The sequence below is a fragment of the Anas platyrhynchos genome, chromosome 13 (genome assembly GCF_047663525.1).
Source record: "Anas platyrhynchos isolate ZD024472 breed Pekin duck chromosome 13, IASCAAS_PekinDuck_T2T, whole genome shotgun sequence".
Lineage (NCBI taxonomy): Eukaryota > Metazoa > Chordata > Aves > Anseriformes > Anatidae > Anas > Anas platyrhynchos.
The window spans coordinates 2034828-2051324 of NC_092599.1; the positions used below are offsets into that span (position 1 = coordinate 2034828).

Below are 16497 nucleotides of genomic sequence, written 5' to 3' on the forward strand. Positions count from 1 at the left end.
TCTTCCACTGAGATGGTCAAAGGTGCCCCATGTGTGCTCTTTTTTGGATCATGGTCTCTGTATTTTATTACAAGATTTTGCAGGGACTTTGGTGCCCACCCCGGGCAGGCAGCTGCAGTGCTGGGGCTGTGCAAGGTCCGATACACGTCATGTGCCACTTGAGACCCCTGCCAATTGCCCCGATAGTTCACAGCTCAGTGGCAACTCATCCTTTCATGGCCTTGCTGGGCCTTTAATGTGACTGGCTGTTTTTAACAGTGCCACAGCCTCTTGTTGCCCTGTGCTGTGGAAGTTTGCCCTCCTCAGGTAATTGCTATTTGGTTCACTTGCTGGAAATAGCAGCAGCTTGCTGGGACAGAGTGGGTAGGAGCACACAAAGGAGGCTTGGCTCTGGTTTCGGCTGTAAGGTTGGAGGTGCAAGTAGATAGCACTGCTTTTGGGTTTGGAATCTACACTTCCTTAACTACTGCCCATCGTGCCAAGTACGTATTCCTAACAGGAAGCTAACAAACAGCCGTGTCAGCTTGAAAACCCATCTCATCTGGAGGAATAGGAGTACAGGAGGTTAAAAAAAAAAAAAAAAAAAGTCCTGAAACTTTTTCCAAAAGGAAAAAAGAAGTAGATTGGCTCATCTACTCCCAGACCTCCCGTCCAGTAGGCTGAAAATGTCTGGGTGGCTGCCACAACGCTCCTGTGGAGAAGAAAATGAGATAAGCCTCTAAATGAAACAAAGTATTGCGTTCTGGTACGCAGTGAAGCATGCAGTGTGGGTTAGGGAAAGTGGTGAATTTCTGTAGAAACGGGCTGCCTGTATCAGGCGAGGAGTAAAGTTAGTGGCCATGCTGTGTGTGAGCAGTGCTTTACACGCAGCTGAACTCCTTTGGAAGCGTTCTGTACAGGCAGCAGAGCCACTTCGTGGTTTGCTTTGATGGAGGGACTTCAACAGGAGGCTGTGTGAAGCTGCCTTCGTCTTTCTACGGAGGACACAACGCAACAGGCAGTTTCAGAGCATGCCCCAGCCAGCTCTTCTGTCACTGCCGTGTGGATGCAGGCCCAGCAAAGCAGCCCCCATGTTATCCCCAAACGAGAGTAACAAAAAGAAGATGCAGTGACTTGTTTCCTCTGCTTAAAAAAGGCCTTGCTTCATAGTTTGCCTCTGGAGAAACAATGAAAAGGAACTTTTATCTTACAGCTTTTCAAAATTTGTTGTTTTCAGACACACTTTACCGTTTCCCTTTTAATCCATTTCAGAAGCCAGACTGGCAGCCCCGTGCTGCTCGGAATGCAGCCTGAGTCTGCTTTGGAGTGCAAAATTATAGTGCTGGAAAGCAACGTGGAAGTGAAGCTTGCTATTATTGCAGAAATCACGTTAGATGAGCCTTGAGAAAGATGTGGTTTAAAAAGATGGGATGATTGTTCTCTAAGAGCCCGTGGTGCTGCACAGTTTACCCAGCTGCTAAGTGATAATGAAACTGAACTAACCCCTTAAAAGCAAATTTTGGCAAGCAGTTAGATGTGACTGGAAAAGGGAGGAAGGAGCATTTAAGTTAATCGTTCTGGGGAAGTTTTTAACATCAATAAGAACTATTTTTGATTCGTGGAACAAACAAAATAGCAACTCATTTTAAAATATTTCTTTTAATGAAATCTAAGAAACCTAATGCCCTTTTTGCAGACATCAACATTCATTTTCTCACTTTCTTCTCTGTGCAATTTTCAGGGATGTTTGTCACTGTTATCACGTACCCTTTCTCTGTTCCAGTGTTGCAGTACATTCTTTTTGAAAGCTTTAGTACAAATCAAGACAAGTGCTTTCACACACAGTAAGCTGTCAGAAAAGAACAACAAAAAAGCACCAGTCCCAGCTCAGTAATTGATTTCAGGACATCTTGAAGCTCCAGTGCTTCCTCTTATCATTCACCTTGAAAACAGTCTCCAGGTTATTGCGTGCAGACAGTTTCAAAAATGTTATTTTTTAGCTTTTACTCTGTATGTACTTCCCTGATATTACTGGTAGAATGCACCATCAGGCTTTGGCTTAACTGCAATTTAACTGCTGGAGTTGATGGTATCACTGTGTATGCTTAGGGCCTGAAAAGCTATGAAGAGCTCTCTGAACATTTGTCTGGTGTGGAGAACAGGGAGCCATCCCACGGCAGGAAGGAAGCACATGCGCGGGAACCACAGTAGCACGGCTTTCGCACTCTGTTATCTTCTTCTGAGGTTTGCTGTTCTCTGCTGGTTAGTGGTGAATTACAGAATCTCCCCGAATAATCATAAGAAAGTTCCTCTCCGGCAGCAATATCTCTGGCTGCAAAGAGTGCCAGTTTAGGCACCATGGAGTCAACTCGAACTGGCACCATAAATAAATTTGGTTCACAAGAATGATTCAGGAATCTGCCTACGTTACCGATGTACGTAGGGTCAACAAACGTCTCCATGACCTGACCGCTATGGAGGTGCTCCCGCACTGCTATGATATAGTTTGAATCCTGTGGTTTCTGGGCCTGAATTCTTCTACATGCCTCATTGAAGCCTAAAACTTCACCGGCATATTCACAAACAAACCTTCCTTTAGCGATGAATTCCAACGTGCGGAGACCCCACCCTTTCTTAGCAGTCTTGAATACCTCAAGCCGCAACTGCAAACCCCTCTGAACAACCCTGTTCTGGCAGGATTCCCCACACTGGCACAGGGCGTTGCATTCGAAGATCGGCCGGGCGTACTCCTCGTTGTCTGCAGCTCTCAGGCACAGGTTGTCGTAGTTTTCACCTCGGCGAAGGCAGGAACACACGTGAGCCACGCAGGAGCTGGTGAGGCAGGAACACCCCGGGAAGGTGATCTCGGTGGGGTCCACGTCGCCATCTGCCCCAGGGACATTGTCTGGGCTGTACTGCGGAGACAAGAATGAAATCCTCGTCACACCTGGTCACATCCTCTGAAGGGATGCTCCTTCCAGAGACCTCCAGGTGTTTCAGGAGGCAGCGCGGGGCCACAGCTGGGCTGGGAGCACGGACATCACGGCCACTTGGTTTCCCTGTAAGCTTTTTTTAACTACAATGCTCCCTGTTCTAAAGGTTTTTACAGAATAAACATTAGATTCTCCACGTGTACTGAAAAAAAAAACAAAAACAAAACCCTTGGTGACTGAATTTGTCAAAATACAAGCCAGAAAACAAACAAACAAAAAACCCCAAAACATTTACAGCAGGAGACACTTTAGTTAATTTCACCTGGTTTACTAGACAGAATTTTTATTTATACAAACACCAAAGTATGTTTAAAGTAAATTTTTGCCCTGCAAAGCGCTCAATAAAGTATTGATAACATTACAGTTGTTTGAAAAGTCCTTTGGCCTCACAGGATGCCAAATGCCCATTTTTGCTAAATTTACGGCACTTTCACCGTCCTTTTCCACCACGCTGCGTGGAAACTTCTCCGTGCAACCCATGACAACCGTTTACGCTCCGTTAAACCACCTCATGCCCAGCGCCGGGCCGGGCCGGGCCGGGCCGGGCCGCCGGCTCTCCCACCTCCTCTCTCGGCCCCCCCCTCACCGCCCCTCACCTGAAATGGCGGCGGGGCCGCCCCCTCAGCCACCGCCACTGCCACCGCCTCGCGCCCGCCGCTCGCGTCCGCCATGGCACCGCCCCGCCCCCGCCCCGCACCGATTGGCTCTCCCGAGCCGAGGCGGCTCCGTGATTGGCCGGCGGGATTGGGCGGGCGGGCGGAGGCGGTGCGCGGGAGCCGTGGGCGCCTGAGGCGGTGCGCGAGGCGCCATCTTGTGGAGCCGCCGCCCTCGCGAGGACCCGGGACGGGTGCGGGGTTCAAACGTTGCCCTCACAGCCCTGTGTTGGCAGTTATATGAATAAACCCTTGAGAGCTTGAAAGGCACTAGAGGCTTTTCAAAAATTATTATTATTAATTTGCCCTGCCCCATGTACACCTCGAATTAAACACGTTTGTGAAGTGAATTCCCCCGGTCCGTACCCCTGCCTGTGTCCTCACGCTGTGAGGCGGTGCCAGGCCCTCCGCAGGCTCAGGAGATCGGGGTCCTGCTGCCAAGGGCCCTGATCAGCCCCTCAGGTGCTTCTTTGGTGCGTTGCTCAGCAAAGAACATTTCTGGGTGAAGGGAGAGGGGCTGTGGAGAGCCACGCGCTTGGCCAGGGCCCTGTGCTGCCTGTGTGCATCTGCCAAAGCAGTTGTGGCAAAACACCAATGTGTGACTGTGTGGGAACAACAAAGCCACGCTGGCCTTGCTCCATCCTTCCCAGCGAGATCTGGGCAGGGAAGAAGGGTCAGGCTTTTAGGTGCTTTGGACGCTGGCTGTTCTGCTCGCGTTTGTTTCTTGGGTCAGCTTTTTGGGGCCGAAGGTTGAGGAAGCTCTCAGATAATCTTTCCGTGCCCCTTTTCCTTTCACTGGAAGCATGTTTTTACCTTTTGCACAAATCAGTTACCACAGCTGCAAAGAGCTGTTCGGGGCGAGGACACAGAAATGTTCGCAGTTGCAAAGCCATGGAGCGCACCGTGTGCCTCCCACAGCTTCTCATCTCCCTCCCGGCGGTGCTCAGCGGTGTGACGTTCCTGATCCCTGTTTTGGCAGCGTCCTGGAAGCAGCAGGAGGCTTCACCTGTCCTGCACCCGTCCTCCTGCCTGGGAAGAGGAGCTGAGCAACAGCAACACCAGCGGAGGTCCAGGTGAGATTGGAGAGTGAGGCCTTTGCTCGTGGTTGGGTGGTTAATGGGGTAGCAGAACAGGTAGAAAATGAAGAGATTTGTTTAGGATTTTGCTCAGTCTGTAAGAGAGGGAAAGGTATGGAAGAAGAACTTAGGAATGTCAGTGCCTGCTGGTGTCTGGACAGCGTAAATCTGGAGAGGTTCGACGGGTTTAAACCTTGGAGCAATGTGTGCTGGTGTGAATGTTCAGGAAACGTGGCTGTAGCACCAGTGCTTCATAACTAAATGGAATGAAAACGGTGGAAGTTTTCAGATACGCACAGCTGGTCACTCTCAGTTTGTCGGCTGAAGCCAAGCTAGCACTGCTTGCAGTGGGTGCCTCTGAGCCCTGCCTGTCTGGGACTGGAGCTTTCATCCTGCAAGCTCTTCTCGCTGTGAGGAAGGCAATAGATCAGTTTTATGAGATAGACACTGAAACGTTGAGTGATTGCAGATATTAAAACACACTTTATTTTTGTAGTTTAGGGCTTTGTGTTATTACCAAATCGACCTTTAGATCAAGACACGCATAATTTGGCGGCTAATCCTTATTGCCAGCTGGAATTCCTTTCCATTTTGAAATGACAGAAGTAATGAGTCATTACTCTGTAGTAAAAGAAACAGATTGCTTACATGTTCTGGAGATGCCGTTTAGAAATCATGAGAAGGTCATGGGAAAACCGTGTTTTTCTTCGTGTCCTTCTTCTACCCTAAGCTTCTGTCATACTGAGCTATGAATGGGTTGAACTCCTGAGGTGTTCAGGTTGGGTGAAAAATGGATGAAAGCTCATTTCAATTTGTTACATAAAATTGTTGTTGAAAGAAAGCATAAAGTGGAGATGAAAGTGAACTGTATGTGAACTTTACAATGCTGAACTACAGCACTCGTGCAGCTGGGAATTTCTTTTGCAACACGTTCTGCTGTCCCGAGGATGACACCATACGTATCATTTGTCATCGATACGTCGCATGCATTTAGCTGTTGTTTTTTCTCCCTGTATAAATAATTGCTTTCTGCCTATTAATCATTTTTATGACTTCTCTGAGCCTTCTCAGATTTCTTAATATCCCAGTGATAATGAGAGGTTGGGAGGTTAACTGTGCATGGAACAGTGTGTTCATTTGAGAGCTGTCTTCATCTCACTTCATCACAGAATTTTAGTGGTGGATGCAGCATCTTGTAGCGAGCTGGTGGAGCTCAGGAGTGCATATGAACCCGTGACTTGTCCGACTGCAAATAAGGGAGCTTTGTTCAGCAAACCAAGCATGAACCTGGTCTAGAAGAAGGTAGCTATAAAGCTTCTTGTCTTTCTAATATCAGCGTGGTGAAAGCTGAGAAATCTCAAGTGATTAATAGCTGGTACAGTAATTTTATATGTTCTTAGAACTGTCATGGGGAATATTGAGTAGAAGGGAGTTCGGGTGGCCTGGTCTAATTCTTTCATCAAGTGGGAGTGCTGCCGGTGCTCAGCCCGATCACTGGGGCTTCTTGAGCTGATTTTTGGAAAACCTGAAGGGCTGAGGTTCCAAAGCCTCCATGGGTCCCAGTGGGTGGTGTGCCAGCCTCCCCGTGAGAGAGGTTTGTTCCAGATGTCCCCGTGAGAGAGGTTTGTTCCAGATGTCACAGCCAAAATTCCCTAGCTACAGATTGTTGCCTTTTTGCCTTATCACCTCTCACTACTCAGAGTTTCACTGTCAGCTTCGCCCATACTCCTCAGAGAGCAGCTGTAGCACTCCTTTAGATAGTGCCCATGGTGTCCTACTTGCTGGAATAAACAAGCTTACCACCCTTAAGCTTTTCCTACTGGCTATGTGCTTATATGGCTGTATCTTCATCGTTTTGGTAACCCTCTGCTGGATCATCTCTGGTTTTCCCACATCTTTTGAACCAGAGGGCCTCAGACTGGCCACAGTTGGCGTTGCTGCCTCCACATGCCAAGTGGAGAGCATTAATAACTGTTGGATCTGTGTGCCTCCTTGTGTAGCCCAGCGTGAGGTTTGCTTCATTTGCAGTGTGCTGTTGGCTTATGTGCAGCTGGCATCCGCTGTAACCCCAGAGGTGGTTGTTGGTGGTGATTTCCAGGTCCCAGTCTGTACTAGTGTGTGGGGATATTCTGCCCGCAAATACTCCTTCACTGGTCTTCCATTTCTTTGGATCGTTGGAGTATTTCCTGTCTCAAGCCTGCCTCAAGTCACGCCAGCAAGTCAGCTGTCCATAAAAGAGGCTCCTTTAATTCTAAGTGTCATAGCATAAGTATTTTTGCTGCCTGCAGCAGAAAGACATGAGCAGAAGCAGCTCTTCTAGTAAAAGAGCCTGTTTGAAGACTCCCTTTGGCTTCCCACTTTCCTACAGAACTGACATCTGGAAGAACAAGGTATTCCTTTTAAGTACATCACTTTATACTGCACATGGTTTCTGTCTGCCTTTGTTCTGAATAGGCTACTCAGGTAGTTTAAACCTGAGATTTTGTTTTGAAAGGGTGCTTATCTCCTGTATGGTTTATGGGAGATGTTTCCTGCAGGAGCCCTAAAATACCTCATAAATCATGTCACTGGGCTCTGCCAGTCGCAAGGAACGTCAGTCTGTCATTCCCATTCCCAGGCTGAGAGCTCGTTAGCTGCCATGTCCATGCCACAGTCAGGCTGGGTTTTCTTCCTTCTGCAGCTAACTTAGTTTTTGTTGTTGCTGTTTGTTTTTTTTTTTTTTTACTCCCTTGCTGACACACTCTTCTCTGTGTGCTGCTCTTCCTCTCAGGTCAGGTTTACGTTTTCCTTTGATCTGACCTTTGTTTCTGGTTAATCATCTCCATCAGCTTGGTGGGCAGGTACTCTCTATCCTTCTGCCAGTCCGCTGTGTGTCTATTAGAATATTGATTTGCAGAGAGTGGAGTATAAAAAATCAATATCCCATTAAGTGGAGCGGAGTGACAGTGTGCTACGGCCAGCGGAGTTCAAAGACGAGTGTCTAGACACTGAAGTTGTGGGTGTTTTGTTCACCATATGGTTTTGGCTAGGCAAGTAAGATAAAACACATCCTGCTAGGAGTCGTTAAGATGTGATCATGGAAGACTCACTGCAAACAACCAAATTTTAAAAAGTGCTGCTGATGTGAAAAGGGACTTTGATTTATGATGATACGATTGGAATTTACTGTTATTTAGCCACTGTAAAGCTCCAAACAGTACAATATAAATGTTCTGCAGGGAATTTGGCTGGGATATGTAGACATCAGTAACCTGCTATTGGATAACAGTGCCTGTTCTTAAGTGCTCAGAGCGTGGTGGAAGGAGGAGGTGTAAAGGTGATGCATTTTGTCAGTGTGAGGTGCGTACCAGGGGCAGGTGATGAACGCGCCCACCTGCTGCCCACATGCTCTGTGCACACTCATCTTCCGTTTGGAGATGGGGAATCAAAACACACACAATATTTTTCTATCTCCCCCTATTGAGACATTCTCAGTAAGACCAGTCCACAGTTACTTTAAGATCTGTTTCTCATACCGTGCTGTCATTTTCTGTAAAACAGATAAATAAAATAAACGTGTTAATGCTGCCTGCTAATCGCTTAGCAAGGAAGCCAGTTTTTACCCATTTACAGTGCAATTTATTTATGTTTTATAGCTTTTAAAGTACATTAAAGTACTTTATGGGCCAAGCACTTGAAATAATGAGAGCCTGCAGTCCTTGCAGCAGGAGTGCCGTGGCGGTGTGCAGGGAGCTGGCTGGCTCGCCGCCTGCTCCTCGCTCAGCCGAGCTCGTTAGCTGAGTCACACCTGGCTTTGAGCAGGACTTGTCAGGGTCACTTCCCTGCATCGGGCTCCTGCAGCTGCAGCCCTACCTGGCTGCTAATGAGCTGGTGAGGCTTCTGGAAGGACAGGGATGCGGGAGGGAAATGTCTGGTGATCACATTTGTACAGCCAGAGAGGGAGAAGTTGAGGATCAGCTCGTTTATGTATGCCTCAGCTGTGCAGGGAAGGCTGACCTTGGAAAATGCTGTGTTTAAATAACATAGTTTATCAAAATATCTCCAAGTGCTGTGCAGAGATAGAGGGACTTTGTTTTCGTTCTTCTACAGATAAGAAAACTGGTGCAGAAGCACATGAAATGAGCTGAGCAGTGGCTGAGCTATTGTTCTTGGTTATCACAGGGCTTGCTGTTTCATCTCTCCTCATAGGCGGCCGTTGCAGCATCACCTAGGTAATATGGGCCATAACTCTCTTTGCCAGCTCACGCTCACTCTCTTTCTCTCTCAACAAATCTTGACTTTAATATAAATAAAAACATGTTTTATGCCTTAACTGTGTCATACCCTTACACAGAAGCAGAACACGTTTAAAACAATGGGAATAATTCAGACCTCTCCATGCAAATTGCTTCCTGACTAGCTGTAACATACAGCTCGCAATTAGCCTCTGGATGTACTCCAGTTAAATTGTGTGTGAGGTGTGAAGGGGTTGGGGCCCGTGCTTCCAAAAGACACAGTGGTACTATATAGATAGAGCTCTTAGCAAACTTCTCTGCACAGTTCAGTTCGTAGCTTCGTGTTGTCACGGGTTGCTGCTTGGTGTGCCTAGAGCAGTGGTGATAAATGTGCTCACGGTGTCTGGTGTGAGGGGAGGGCTTTCTGCTGCTCCCAAACCTACTGATGGCGTTGTGTGCCTGGGATTTCAGGGATATGTCAAGTTTGTTCTGGGGATACACGTTTTCTTGCCCCTTACTTCCCCTTTGTATACAGAAAGCAATGCTGACTAAAATGTAGCATTTGGTCTTGGCAAATACTGTGGTGATCCTCCAAGCTGTAAAGGGGCGCAGAGCAAGGCGGTCATGCTGAATGCAAAATGAGCTCGGTGCGTTCCGAGGCCGTAGCGGTAACCAGGTGTCACGGTGCCCGTTCGTGTTGCCCAGCAATGGTTGGAGTGAACGTCACCTGAAAAGGCACACGAGTTGAGGCTGAACTGTTCTGCAAGTAGAGTAGACGACTGAGTAAGAAATGATCATTTTTATCTTCATGATGGATCGTGGGACAAATCCTTCCAGTTTTTGTCACATGTGGCATCTTGCTCTGCAGTGTTTCCTTCGTTACATGACTCGACAGTAAGAAAAACGTGTTTTTTTAAGTAATATTTCGCTGATATTTTACAAGGCCTCAAACTGTTGCTTCTATACTATTTATGCTTTCAAAAAGATGGTATTTTGTGGTAGTTTATTTGCATCATCGAGAAAGATGTGCTGCAAAAGAATAAAAATGTCTCTTATCTTATCTTCCTGCTCCAGAGCTGTACTTTGGTATAAATGAAATCCGTGATTTCCCCTTGTTGGTATGACAACAGAAAACATAAAGGTGAAATTAAAGTAAGAATATAGATGAATGTTAGCTGTATCTGCTGTAGCAGATAAATCACAGAAATTTATGATTAAAGAATAATAATTCAGTATGGCATGCAGTCAAACACCACTTTTAAGGGGGGAGGACCGGTGTAAAGCAAGAATGATGTGAGTTTAATGCAGTATTTCACTGTGATAGTAAATCAATTCCCCTTGTCAAGGTATATGAACAAATGTATGAGTACGTACGCATCTAGGGCAATTAGTAAGCAATCTTGTATAGCACTAAGACATCTAGTTTTGCATGATAACCTTTATAAACAATTTTCTCAAAGACATAATGCCTAAAACTTTCTAAATGTTCCTTCTATGGGAAAAAATGGAGAAGAAAAAGTGGGGAAGAAATAATTCCTTATTAAAAATAAAATGCAAAAACCCAGCAGCTGCTTTACGTAGCATTCCCCATGCTTAGAATTTAAATACTTTTCAACATTATTAATTTTGATGTGATCTCTCAACTTTTACCGTAATGATCCCCAGAACACTGTTTCCATGTGTCCTGTGAAATGAAAATTTTCATCTACTTCATTTCTGAACGTTTCTGAACGCTTTGCGTTGGAGTGCAGCCCGAAGATGGGGAGCTGGGAGAAGCGGCCCGGCTGAGTGCCTCTAAAGGTGCACGCTGCACGTCAGGGCTTCAGGGGTGGCCATGAAGGTGTGCAAAGGTGTGCAAGGAGTCCTGCCCTCGTGTGATGCCTGCAGGCTGCACAGCAGCAGTCAGGGGAGTGAAAAAGGAAGCTGTGACTGAGCTGCACCTGAGTGAGTGAAACAGCGATGTACTGTACAGAGCTTTAGCGATAATCTGCTTAGTCAACATTTCTCTCTTGGTGGCTGCTTTTATAATAGCAGCTTTCCTTGTAATTTCATTCTGTATTACAGGAAATACAAGGCTGTAAGAGTAAGGAACAGAATCTGAATAGTCTGTACCATAACTTAGTCCTTCCTGAAACAGGCAACTGGACTGACAGAGGGTTCAGAAATGAAATGAGTAGTGAGGGTCTAGCAAGAGAACCAAGCGTATTCTTTCCATGGAAATTCTCTGGGATAGGCACAGAGAAATCAATTGCTTTTTCTCTGAGGAGCTGAAAGTGCCACCGTCACTGCATTTTTGAACGTCGCTACCTCTCCTCTGCTCTTCAGCAAGTCCCTTACCCTCTCCTCTGTCAGAGCAGCAGCTGCTGGAACGGGAGGGAAGAGGAGGAATTGATAAGGTCAGCACTGCTGGGCTGAGCCATCCGCAGCACCTGGTGAAAAGGACAGTTTTGGAATATGTTTCCAGGTATCTCCAGCCTGCTGTCATCCTTGTTTACTGTAACACTGATTTCTTTGAAGTCCTTATCCACACCAGGCGAGCTGACCAGGGCAGGGCTGTGCACAGCTGGGCGCGGGGCTGGGACCCTCTTGGGGTGCTCAGGGTGTCGGAGGGGCCCAGCACAGCGCCTCTCCCTCCTCTGCCAGGGGCTGGCTCCTCGGGGATGTGGCGGAGCCTTCCTGCTGCTCAGTGTAGAGAGAGGGCACCAGCCTGCTCGTCTCAGGGAAGTCCTCAGCTTAGCGGTGCTGCGTGGTCACAGAGTTCTTGTCCTCTGTCTGCAATATGATCGTGAGCCTCTTTCCTGGAGAGAGCTCTACCAAGGGTAAGTGTCTGAAGAAATCTCTCAGGTTAGGTTAAAAGCACAAACAGCTCTTTGGATCCAGCTAGGCTCCAGCATCCTGTGCATTAACTGCTCCCCCCAGGTGTTCTCCAGCTCTGCTAAGGATCTCACAGCAGGCGTTTCCAGACAGATAAATCAAATCTCCAAGTATAAATGTGCAGATCCCACTGTTACACTGGGGAGTCCTCGTGTAGGAAGCTTTGTTTTCAGGAATCTGTTGGTGAGTGTCGTTAATCATGCTTTTTGCGCTGCCTGTGGTGAATGAAGCACACCCGAGGCGTACAGCCCCCAGCACAAGCTGCTGAGCAGACAGAGGTGAAGGAGTGAACATGGTTCCTGTCTGAAACGCAGCTGAACTGCTGTGGGAACAGTCTGCTCTGGGTTTAGGTTCCTTGAGTGCAAAGGGAAAGTGATGTACTTAGGCTGCCTTGTGCGTGACACAGGGGTTAGCATTGTCCTCAGAAGGATTATTTGAACTGGCGGCGCCTACAAACCAGGAGCTGACAACTTCGGGTGTTGCACTTAGAAGCAGTATTTCCCTAATAAGACACTGTTTTCAGTCACAGCTTGTTTTCTCATCTTTCCTCCCAGCTTCCCAAAGTGCTTCTTGATTTTTGGTTATTTCTCTCTATTTACATGGCTGAAAATGCATTGCACTCACTTATCGTAGAAGTCAGATAATGAGGAAGAGGTTGAAGACCTGCACTTACGAAAGCTGCAGGTAAGCTGCCTGCCTTCTCAGAAAAGGCAAACCATGCACTAATGTTGAACCTAAAAGCTGTAATTTGTTTTCATGTCCACGTATTCTTTTTTCTAATATCAGAAATGAAGAAAATTTATCAGCTGCAGCTAGCATTTCTCATGTCATAGCCACTAAGAGCAGACAATTGTGACAGAGATCAGAATGCTTCTAAAATCAGTTTGGGGAATCTGCACTAGCTGTCTCTGTCACTGTATTGTTTAATATAGTCCTCCTTTTTTCTACCTTGTACTGTTTCATTTTTTGTCTGAGCTCAGTTCTGTAAACTCCCTTTAGAAGAGGAGGTAAAGGCTGACTGTCCAGTGCAGCCTTTATGTAGACCACCGAGCACAGTGAGGTCTTCAGTTCCCCTGCTCGGTACCAGAGGAAGGCAGACTAGCAAGGTAATTATTTATAGGAGCATTCGTACTGATTCTGGCAGGCCTAATAAGATGGCAGAGCTGTGCAGGGAGGGTTAAAGTTCTTGGCCTGGCAGCTGTGTAGAGTTGCTGTTGTGGACTAGTCCCCCTGATGACATTATGTGAAATATGGAAAAAGTGAAAAGCAATCCCCCTTGCAAAGACTCGCTGGTGACCTTTAAATTAAGGCTGGGAGTCTCATCATAAACTGCAGCTGCAGGATACATGACTTACTTCCCTTTCCTTCTGCTCTGAAAGGTTGTTTTCAGAGAAATTACCACTTATTACAGAAAGGTCAGGTTCGTATAACCACATCTCAAGTAAGTAGACAGTGACCTTGTTTATCTCAGCGCAGTGTTCGCAATTCCATAATTCTGTGCTTTTTTAAAGCCCATGCTGCTCTTGTTCATTTAGAGCCTGTTGAAGATCGACGCGTTGTACGGGCTAGACTCAGCTGGTGCAAATTGTTTCTGTTCACTCAAATGGAACAATGGTAGGTTACGCTTAGAGCAAGGTTTGGTGCTTTGTAACAGTTGTTCTGGAATTGGTCTTTGTCTGCTCTCCCTTGAAAATAATGCCTGCGGACTGTTTGCCCAGGGTTACGCTGTGGGTGCTGTTGGACCTGCTGAGGCTTTCGGTGTCATCTGCTGAGGCCTGTGTTGGGTGCTTTAGTTGTTAATTTGCACGTAGTTTTGGAAACGAGGGGTAGCATTTTCAAAAACCTGGAAGAGCTGCTGGATTTCAGGGTGACTGAACTCTCGAAGTGTTTATTTGATCTCAAACTGGATGGTAGTAGGGACAGCCTTTTCACCCAGGGCTGGTGGTGTGTCTTCATGCTTAATACAGAACTAAATCTTTAACTGGTAGCTGTCAAAAATTAAAATCCTGGTGATGCTTTCGGAGCTGTCACTTGAGATATTTCAGTGCTCTCTTAGATCTCTAAAACGGCTTACTACAGTGAGTGTAAACATCATACATCAGTACATCGTCATGGCTGGTAACTCTTTTCTTCTGCCCCCTTTCAGTGCATGCAGGTCATTCTCCTGTCTTTGTAGGTCTTTGCTGTTTGCTTCAACATACTCAAAAGGACCAAGAACTTCATCCGTGTTTTCTTCCCACAACTCTGACATTCAGGTGCTATTTGGATGAAGTCTTGAATGCAAGACAGTGGTAATGTGCTCATCCAGGACAGCCCGAAGAATTAGTTGGTGGAAAACTTAAAAATAAATAAATACAGATTTTAGACCATATTTAAACTCTTAACAGTTCTGGTTTTTAGATGTGTGTCTAACATTAAATACCAATCTTGAGAGGCAGGGAAATCTGGATGCAGCCTGGACTGTTCAAGCAGAACTTCAGTCTGTTTTTATTTGGCTAGTAAAAGAAGAATATCTCTATATACGTCCTTTTCTTTTAATGTCTTTTTAATGTCAACTTATTCCTGTACCTCACAGAACTTAAATTGTTATCTAGACATCTGCCAAGAGATGGCAGTGAAGTGCTGTTCAACGTGCCGGATGAGATTGTGGGGAAATCTGGTAGCTGTGACAATGCACAGCGCTCTTCCCTGAGCTTTCTGCTGGCCTCTCCTAGAACAGACCGGCGTTGATCAGCTTGTTTCCTAAACGCTGTGGGCTGAGGGAGATGTGCAGAAGTTGAGGTGATTGCCTGCTTTGCAGTGCTCTTCATTTATCCCTGGGAAGTGTTATGCTTCCATGCTGCGTGCAGAGCAGATTTCCAAACTCTGCCTGGGCTTCTCAGGCTCTCTAAGAAAAATCCAGAAGCAGTTCATGCGCTGGGCATCTCTTCCAGCTGGTGCAGATCCATGGACAGCAGTGATGCAGCTCTGGCTGCTGTTCTCTTTAGGGTGGCGTACTAAAAATAAAAAATCCATAACTCTCCAATATGAGTCACCTTGTATTGCTACTAGGTGCTGTATATACTCAAGTGCGGCAAGGCTTAGGCTGAGGTAAGCTCTCCTGTTTGTCAGAGGTACAAGAACAGACGTGCTTTAGGATATGAAAGCTCTTCTTTGAGTCTCTCTTGTACATCCAGTCATTCTGGGCACGCCGGAACACGGAGCTGTTAATAGAGGAAGCCCTTATTTTTTGCTGTCTGAATAACAGTGTTTTATGGAAAAGCTGGGTAGGAGGTTAGAGGGATAGCTGAAGAGTGCTCCATTCCATTGTCAGTAGCAAGAGCTGCGGCCATCAAGGAGGCTGCTTTGTTCTGTTCTGGTGGCTGTGCCTGCACCCGACAGATAGGTGTGAGGTCTGCAGTAATTTGTCAGCTGGCACTTTGCCTTGGAAGTACTTCGGTGCTGGTACTTTCCTGGTACTTTGAAGAAAGATGCAATAAGAACTTTTTTTTTAATATTTTTTTTTACCTGACTAACACTTACATTGGCAGCAGCGTTCCGTAGCTTCTCTGCTGAAGGATGCCGTTCTGACCCAAGGCGTTTCTCATGCCTGTTACTCCCGTGCTGATGTAGCAGCTTAAGCTCTGGGACCCCAGCACCATGGTCAGGGATTGCTGCCTCCTCCCTGGCTCCCTTCTTTCACAGTGGATGTTACCTCTGTAATTGGTGGTGGTTCCCAAATACTCGGTCTCAATTTTGTTTTTTAATCCTGCCAGCTAATGTCTCCTAATACTATCATAAACATTTGACATGTGTTCCAGTGTCATAGCTCTTGGAGTAACCTTTGTGACAAGTGAACACAGTTTATAACTGTTAGAACGATGAACCCAGACCCAGCTGTTCTCCATGGTGCTGCCACTGCTCTTCCAGTTGCGAAGCCCTGCCTGCAGCCAAGATCCCAACCCGTGTGTCGTGCCGCAGGTCCAGCTGCAGGGGGGGCCTGAAGCAGAAGCCAAAAGCTGGCTCTTGACCAAGGTGCAAAAGGACAGAAGCCGAGAGAGGACTGGGCCTTGATCAGTGTCAGCAGCGGTCGGGGGGCTTCAAAGCGAGGTGATTTTTGTTCTAACAAAGCAAAGCAAACCAAACCGCACCACACCAGGAGATCCTGAAGCCCTTCACAGAAGAGGCGAGTGAGGGGCTGCAGAAGTCAGGGCCCGAGGATAGGCTCAGCAAAGCTCACCCAGGAGGACACGGGGTGGGACTCAGGTCTTCCGAGTCCATCCCAGTCTTCTGGCCAAATCGCCGCAGCTAGAGCTGAGCTCTCCAGCCTGCTGCTGTTCCCTTTACCCTGGGGCTCCGAAGCAATCCTATTTTTTCCTCTGTGTCTGAGCCAATGACCAGCGAAGGCAGTGGGAATCCTTCCATTGACATCAACAGGCTTTGGTTCAGCCTCTTTTTGCAGAGGAGGGAACATAATCGTCAGCTCTGAGCGTCTTTGTAATTCATGTGGTGTTCGGGGGGTTTAGATCAAATATTGACTAAATTCTTCTTTCTTCTTAGGAATGAAGAACTGTGTCTTGTGCCAAAAAGCATGCTGAAGCTGTTGTGTGTTATCACATGGAAACTCGTGTACAATGGCCAATCTGTGTTCCCACTTAGTCAAAATAAATGGTTGCTTAGCATCCAGAATCATCCCCGCTCAGGATTATCTCCCCATATGCCAGTGTTG

At 46.8% G+C, this 16497-nt stretch overlaps 1 protein-coding gene and 2 long non-coding RNA genes across 8 annotated transcripts in view; 2 read left to right on the forward strand and 1 right to left on the reverse strand.

Moving 5' to 3' along the window:
- Positions 1–1619: 1619 nt before the first annotated feature.
- LOC119712998 (histone-lysine N-methyltransferase SETMAR) lies at positions 1620–3688 on the reverse strand. Of its 3 annotated transcripts, none has more exons than XM_038185854.2 (2): positions 3569–3688; positions 1620–2894 (listed from the first exon to the last, which is right to left on the reverse strand). In XM_038185854.2, the coding sequence occupies exons 1-2, from the start codon at positions 3641–3643 to the stop codon at positions 2100–2102; spliced, it is 870 nt and encodes a 289-aa protein (XP_038041782.1). In that variant the 5' UTR covers positions 3644–3688; the 3' UTR covers positions 1620–2099. The 3 variants fall into 3 exon arrangements, with proteins under 3 accessions (XP_038041782.1, XP_038041783.1, XP_038041781.1); XM_038185855.1 differs by lacking the exon at positions 3569–3688 and adding an exon at positions 3481–3500 and having other exon boundaries at positions 1620–2889; XM_038185853.2 differs by lacking the exon at positions 3569–3688 and adding an exon at positions 3363–3496.
- Positions 3689–3725: 37 nt separating this feature from the next.
- LOC110352795 (uncharacterized) overlaps positions 3726–16497 on the forward strand; it is a 91813-nt gene continuing 79041 nt past the window's right edge. For 3 of the 4 annotated variants that reach the window (XR_011812639.1, XR_002402375.4, XR_011812637.1), the window contains exon 1: positions 3726–4698. This is a non-coding gene — a long non-coding RNA (uncharacterized lncRNA). The remainder of the gene's footprint in view (positions 4699–16497) is intronic. The other variant, XR_011812638.1, reaches the window with a different exon arrangement.
- LOC140003543 (uncharacterized) lies at positions 12064–14160 on the forward strand. Its single transcript, XR_011812408.1, has 3 exons — positions 12064–12473; positions 13325–13403; positions 13966–14160. It is a non-coding gene; the product is annotated as an uncharacterized lncRNA (long non-coding RNA).